The sequence below is a fragment of the Nansenia antarctica genome (genome assembly GCF_963989245.1).
Source record: "Nansenia antarctica genome assembly, chromosome: 1".
Classification (NCBI taxonomy): domain Eukaryota; kingdom Metazoa; phylum Chordata; class Actinopteri; order Argentiniformes; family Microstomatidae; genus Nansenia; species Nansenia antarctica.
Window position 1 is genome coordinate 79,388,604 of NC_137674.1, and position 7,979 is coordinate 79,396,582.

Below are 7,979 nucleotides of genomic sequence, written 5' to 3' on the forward strand. Positions count from 1 at the left end.
CGCTGACCTTGCGATCATTAGGCGCCGGCTCTACCTCCTGAGCCACAGCCGCCCAACATTCATACTGTGAACATATCTGAGATGTTAGCATTTGACGATAAAGCTGGAGGTTCAGTAATGCATGCAGTCCGTATTAGGCTGAAATAAGGCAGTGTATAGGCTACAGGGCAGAAGAGTGCAAGTGCGCAACGTATGTCATAATCCGGTATGGTCCCATAAAAGGGTGATAGAGTGAAAGTGAAGTGACTGCATTCTTCAGCAGGAATGAGAGTTACATCTGGGAGTCTCCCCTTCTGAGGGACTTCCTCAGAGAGGACTCAGTGGAGTCGTCGTTGAAGACCCTCACAATGGTCGAGACAAGCGATGCATGGATGGTGCGTCCCAGCCCCCGAGCAGCGAACACGTACAGGACGGGGTTCAGAGCACTCTTAATGTAGACTAGGTACAGGGACACATACGCTCCCATGAACGAGGCCCTGTACAGCCCCGCCATCTTGGGCCGTCCGGCCGCCAGCGCCCGCAGGAACCGACAGGTGAAGTATGGGACCCAGCAGGTGAGGAAGAGGAGCATGGTGAGGAAGAGGACTGTATACAGCCTGGCCATCCGCCGGGAAGAGAAAGAAGAGGATATAGAGGAGGTTGGTGTAGCGCCCCCTGCCTGTCGGGCGGTTAGCAGCACGGCTACATTACTCCCCAGGAACACCAGCAGAGGCAGCATGAAACCAGCTACCGTCTCTGTGATGAAGAGGCCCAGGCTGGGCTTGTCGCTCTCTAGACACTGACTAGTACCATTCATCTCCACCAGGACGGCGCTGTGGAGGTAGGGGGCGGCCAGCGCTGCAGCTAACACCCACAGCAGAGCGCAGACCAGCGGGACGGCCCAGCGGGCGCGTGTCAGGCTGGCCCACATGGGCCTCAGCAGACACAGGCAGCGCTCCAGAGCCACGGCACACAGCAGGAAGGCTGCAGCGTAGAGCCCCAGGCCCCGCAGGAACATCACCAGCCTGCAGAGGGCGTCACCCAGGGCCCAGCTGTAGCCGTTGGCCAGGTAGGCGAGCATGAGTGGAGTACGCAGGAGAAGAACCAGGTCGGCCAGCGCCAGGTTCACCACGTACACACGGAAGCTACTGGCGCCTCTCGTCTCGCCCTCGCCGCTGCTGCCCCGGCGACGCAGGCGGCCGTGCCGACGGAGGGCCAGCGCCCACACCACCAGGCCGTTCAGGGGCACACCCACCTGGAACGACAATGTCATAAATGCTTTGATTCAAATTGAGTACATTGGTTATCTATAGGTGTTAACCCAACATAAAAGGGATTGGCAAAAACAGCTCCCTAGATACGTGTGTAACTGAAAGGTTTACAATTGCATATGTGAAAAAGACGTCAGGTTATTGAAAAAAGTAGCCCCGCAATTCAAGTTGCTCCAACTGAGTCTCGAACATCTAACCTCTGACTTGACAACACACATGACCAGCTTCTCATATACCCGATGTTAACCAGCTGCGCCATCGAAAAGCTAGCAACTCAACAGCATGGGTGGGGGTATTTGAACTTGAGAAATGTATTTACCATCTCGACTTGTTTACATATTGTCACTTTCTTAAAATAATGGCTTACGTCACTTTTGAGGAAAATTATGTTTTTGCCTAAATATCATATATTCTAGATTTGGTTCAGTTTACTCTGTTTTTCGCAAAACTTGAAAATATGACTTAAGCCAATATTTTAAGAAGGTGACCATATGTAAGATATAAGCATATCATATATTTACTTATATTATAAGCAAGAGGGTAGTACTCCACCTTGCCCTCTCATAGGCTTGTTGGAATTTTCACCGTCGGCTAGGAGAAGGATCTGGGGGGTTGTGTCTGGACAGGGTCAATGGTGGAGACACTCACCAGGAAAATTAGTACTGTGACTACCATCTGAGTCACTCTGCCCGCCTCCTGGCCCCAGGTGCTGCGGTTGGGGCCTCCCGGGCTGCCTGGGCTACGGGGACTAGACAGGAAGTTTGCCAGGGCATCTAGAGGGGACTGGCTGGCATTAAAAGACGCCATTGGATCAAATGCAGACCTGGGGCTGTAGAGAGGAGACAGAATATATACCACAAGGCTCTTCTCAGCAATAAGCTTGATCAGACTAAAGTGTCTAAAAAGGAAGGGAGGTGTGTCATCATGGCAAAGGGATGTGGTAAATGGTCTGTCGGTCTGTGAAGCATCTGTCCCTTTTCTGAAAAAATACTTGTGATATTATGTGGGTTCATGACAATGATGATTCACAATAGCATTCAACAAAGCTTGGTACAAACCCCTTATTGGGTATTATTATTGTAAGTTTTTCGGTTAATCTGGCATTTAGAATATTGGTAATGATGAGTAACAATATACCTAAATGATAGATATTAGCCTACTAAATGTTTTTCATTAAGCACTTATCTCTTCCATCAAAATCTCCTGATCAGAAAGACATTCTATCGTTGTACAGTATTTAGGTAGGGCAGCAGTGCTTGAACAATGAGTCAGTGATATGATTTAGACCAAAGAAATGCCAGCATTTCCTTTCACATCCATTCCTCCAACAAGCCACAGTCCCAGAGTTAACCTGCGCTTCCCCACACCTCTCCCTCTCCCCATTTCACCTGTCTAGACCAGGCCTGTCCGCATGGAACAGACATGCTCACCAGGTATGAAACATCTTATGCCACAGAACACACCCATGTTGCCTCACACATTCTCCTATGATGATACAATGAAGTAAGTATTGACTTTAACTAATATACGCATACAGTATCAGTTTAAGTTTTACGGATCTTGTAAAGCCACAAACAATTGTTTTACAAAGACATAATAAAATATCTTCTGTTGTAAAAATATACAGTATGTTATGAAAGTTTTGTGACAGATATGGTAGTGAAATAGAAGATGTTGTCTCTTACCAGCTGCTTTGCCTGAAGCCCTGTATGTGTGTATGCGTGTGTGGGTGAGAAGGAGAGTGAGAGAGAAGGAAGGAGTGCCTCCTGTATTCATCATGATTGTGTGTGCATGTGTGTGTATGTGTGCATGTGTGTGTGTGTGTGTGTGTGTGTGTGTATGTATGTGTGTGTGTGTGTGTGTGTGTGTGTCTGAGGGGGGGGTCCTCTTTTTTTATGATTGTAAACTCATCTCATTCTAAAGAAATGTTCCAATTTCTATGGTGCAATCTCCACAGGAAAGGGCTTGCATTAGGATAAGGATTAGAATGTTTCCCCTACTCATATCAGCATATCAAATCTGACCATTTCTTTCTGTAGAAGACACAGTAGCAGCCTTGTACGGATCTCACCCCCACTGCACAACCATGTTTATATTAGAACTGCTTTCATGTGTGTTAGATGCTAGTTATCACAATCATTTAATGCATCTAGATTCGAGATACAATAAGGTCAATTGTTATGCATGCCTTGAAGATCTGATGTCATTGGATTAGTAGGTTGCAAGGTATAGATAAAAAGTAGTTTTTATCTGTGCCATCCATAAACATGTTGATGCAACTTTGATGAAGAGCCCTTGATTTCTGTATTTTCTAAATTCTGTTTATAGAATATTTAGTGAGACTACCTCCTCTGTGAATCTCTCCTGCCCCCATTCCCTCACTCCCTCTCTCTCTTCATTATAACAAGTGTCCAGCAGGTGGCAATGTGTCCCCTCACAGTGGTGTAGAAGTGAGTCTTTATGTGGGACACATACTCTGCCTGCAAGCTGGTATGTGAATGGTTGTGCCTCTTGATATCGGTGTGTCAGGATCTAAAGCAGCAGTGATGGGAAACTGATGTGTGTATGTGTGTGTGTGTGTGTGTGTGTGTATCTGTCTGTCTGTCTGTCTGTCTGTCTGTCAATCTGTCTGTCTGTCTGTCTGTCTGTCTGCTTGTGTATGTCTTTGTCATGAAGGTGGTGTCTGGTGTGATGAGCTTTGTCTTGTTTTCAAGACGGCAGGAGAATGACATTAGAATACATTACAATAGCATCAAATATGACTAAATACTGCATCTCCATTAGTGTAATTACTATAAATGCTACAGATGGAGGAGGAGGGAGGAAGAGGAGGGATGGATTTGCTGATGATTTGGCAACACTAGCACACACCCACCAACAGATGCAGGAAAAATCACACAAGGTAATGCAAATCAACAACAAAGAACAACACACCAATAATCATGGACCAACACCAGATAGAGGACGCAGTTAGTTTCACATACCTCTGGAGTATGATTACTGTGGACTGAGGATCGGAGGAGGATGTCAAAGCCAGAATTGGAAAAGCAAGGACAACATCTTAAACAAAATCTGGAAAACAAAAAACTCACTCAGGACCAAACTAATGTTCAACTCAAATGTCAAATCCACTGAAACCTGGAAGATAACCACCAACATACTCAACAAACTACAGACATTCATTTACGCCTCCGACGCCTCGTGGGAATCTACTGGCCCAACACCATCCCAAACAGCAACCTGTGGGAACTCAGCAAACAAGAAACAATCCAAATCAGGAGGAGAAAATGGAACTGGATAGGCCACACACAGAAGACCAAACAAATCAGAGCACAAGACCGGGAGGGGATGGAGGGGTTTCATCGATGGCCTATGTTCCCTAGGGAATTTAAAGTAAGTTCTACTTTGACCGAAGTAGTGTAATTATAAATGATATAGGTCCCCACTGACTTCACAGAGATGGGAAGACTATTGGAGAGAGGGAGGAGGAGAGGGAGAAGGAGGAGAGGAGGGAGGAAGAAGAGGAAAGGAGAGGGTTAGCCAGAACAATTGACTCTGCTTTCGTTTCGCTTCAGTAAGGTTCTCCCACAGATTCAAGCACATTAGAAGAAAAACCACATGTGAAAAGGAACCCAAGCGCAGAGGTTCTGCCTTGAGGCTGTGAATGACTGTTCCTCTGAGCCCATGCTAAATGTCATTGTGTCAGGGTCTAAATCAGCAGTGATGGGAAACTCTATGTGTGTGTATGGTGCGTGCACATGTGCGTGTGTGTGTATGTGTGTGTGTGTGTGTGTGTGTGTGTGTGTGTGTGAAAATCCCCAACCGTAGCTCATTCCTATTAGATCATTGCACTTTCTGATAGTTCAGTTAATCATTAAATGACTTTCAAATGCATTTCTCATAACCAGTAAACCCATTGGCATCAGTAAACTCATCTAGCCTATTGTTCATTTGTAATTACTGTATATTCCAGTACAATTCTTATCAGATATACATTTCTACTGTTGGGAGTTTTCTGGGTGTCAATTCATTTGAACAGAAAAAAAAGAGAGTGTGAGTAAGAACATTTGATTACCAGCAAATAGACTTTCAGTGGTAGAACACAATTTTTCAATGTGCCATATAATGTAATAATTAGGATCATTTAGGATCCAATTGTTTGTTATTTCATGTATTAATGTTTGAAGACATATGGAAGATCCCCATGCCAGGAATTGAAAAAGAGAGGTGGTCTGACAAGTGAAATAGGAGGTTACACTGGAGGCTCCTTTTCAAAGCATACAGGTGGAGTCATGGAAGGAGAATATATACCTATATTGGTATAGGTTGAGACATTTTTAACCTTTTAACCTTTGTTCAGCCATATCAGCCAAGTCATTGAGAATTGACCCATTACCTGGATGTGTAGAAGTGTGAAAAGCTCCAGATCTTTGAGGGACCTTTTCTCTGCTTAGTGATTTCAGGTGTACCAACATTCAAATACACATCTTAAAATTTCCAATTTCAATGTATGACACATCATTTGAAAGCATACAATCTGTCCTTCGGTAAAAAAATGAAAAATGACCTTTGCTACTTGTTCCCCAAAACACCAGCTGCTGTCACAAATGACCTTTTAGCATGATGATATGTATGTGGTTCTGTATACATGTGGAGCTTTTCTTCTTCCCACCGCTCAGATTTACGGTAGCCCACCCACACTTCTCACAAATCCAATTTTAGACTAACGGTGTAACAGGAAGTCCCAACCCATCTCCTGGTTCGGATCAGTTAACCCACAAACAACCGCAGGTGAGATCTGAGTAATTTACGTGCCCCTAACAAAGACCTGACAATTTTGTGACAGGTTTTGATTAATAGGTCCCCATCTCGGCCATTGTGAAAGCTCGCAATCGAGCCAAACAAGTCTTGTTGTGAAAAAAATTGTTTTCCGGTTTTTGGCATAGGACGACAAACGAAGCGATGAAGAACCCACTCGATATCATATCCAACAGTTTTACATTCACTAAATACCTACATTTAGTTAGCAAAGTCGGGTGGGGGGTATTATTCGTATTATTGTGGCAGTGTGTGTAGCCACGCCCACTCCAGCTGTATTTAAGTAGCCACCTGGACCTGTTGATGGATGGATGCTGTGTTCTTGGGTATGTTTTAGTGAGTTACATGTGTTGTATACTAGGATTTTGTGTTGTTTACTTAGGATAGCCAAACAGTTATTTGTTGTTTTGTGAGTAAGGTACCGTAGATAGCGCTGTTGTTAGCATCAGTTATCAGACCACTGAAACTGCTCACCACAATTATGCCACCCCTCTACAAAACTAATGAGATGGTGGGAGGAAGAAATACGTTGTCAAAGATAAAACATAATGAATAAATACATTTGTTGCAGACCTACTAAACATGCAACATACTGTACAGTATGTTTCATGCACCATTTTAGTGTGTGTGTGTGTGTGTGTGTGTGTGTGTACCAGCTAGCCAAACAAGTGTTAGCTTGTTAGCTAGATAGGTAGCTTTGTAAGAGATGTAATAGATTATAGAAAAAGTAAATGCTTTTGTAATGAACGGTAATCAGGGTTTTTCCTGCATAGAGAATTTTGAGGCGGCCGCCTCCGTCATATTTCTAGCAGCTCTCGACAAAACTCTGACAGTCGTATTTTCTACGGTGGATTTCTGTCATTTCTAACTGCAATTGCGTGGTGGTGGGGGCGCTGTTTCGCAAATAAGTTAGCTTTCGTTTTTGCTAGCGAAATAGCTGATAGTTGATATTGACTGCTCAAGGAGAATACATATTTGAAAGTACAGAATGCCTGAGAGCCTTATATTGCATTGTATTACATTATATTTTGATTGGTCATCTGGTGCCTGAAATTTGTGTTACAGAATGAGGAGGTGAGAGGTTCTGAGAGATGAGACCTTGATTAGAGTCACCAGCACTTCAGGTATTTGTCATTGTCATTGTATAAGCTATTCTATTTTATGAAGATAGTAGTAGGCTATTTCTTATTTTTTAGTGAATTGCCATGAATTTTACTCTCTTGTACTTGTAATGGGACTTAATAAACTTTTGGCACACATGGCAATAAAATGATGATGAATCATGAATCTTGAATTATTATTATTATTATTATTATTATTATTATTTAGCTATTTAAACGTGTCAGCCCTGCAATTTAGCTTCCCGAGGGTTAGCTGACAACCCCACTGACAGATGACAGGTAGGTAATGACAGGTAGTGTAATGGGGGAGTGGTTGTCTTGAGGGTGTGGTTGTCTTGAGGGAGTGATTAGGGTGGAGTTAACCAGCTATTGTTCCCACCCATTACCTCTGTGAAAATGTCTCTGAAGAAGTTTGAGGCTAGATATCTCAGTACGGTGGTTCAGGGGGTATCACCATTAAACTATCCATGACTTCTTCAACTTGTTTCAGATTTCGATGTATGACACATCATTTTAAAGCTTACAATCTACCCTTTCATAATCTGGAAAAAACAGAAAAAAGATTTTGCCCTAGTTGAGGACTTTTTAACCATGCCCTGTCACCTATGTGTCCACAGAGAACACAGGAAGAGAAGGCCTTTGTGCCTTGTTTCATTGGTGAGCCTGGTAAATTAGTAAAAACAAAAGTGGGTGCACAGATCTGAGGTTTTGCCACCCACGACTCTGTGGGTACTTACCCAACAGTATATTAGACACACAAAACTATTCTATTTCAAAACATTCCTTGAAA

The 7,979-nt window shown here is 43.6% G+C and overlaps 1 protein-coding gene across 1 annotated transcript; it reads right to left on the minus strand.

The window, feature by feature from the left end:
* Positions 1 to 271: 271 nt before the first annotated feature.
* LOC308153313 (leukotriene B4 receptor 1-like) lies at positions 272 to 2,057 on the minus strand (the record flags this gene model as incomplete). Its single annotated transcript, XM_080526418.1, has 2 exons — positions 272 to 1,234; positions 1,899 to 2,057. 2 exons carry the CDS (start codon positions 2,055 to 2,057, stop codon positions 272 to 274), a joined length of 1,122 nt encoding a protein of 373 aa, XP_080382544.1.
* Positions 2,058 to 7,979: the final 5,922 nt, after the last annotated feature.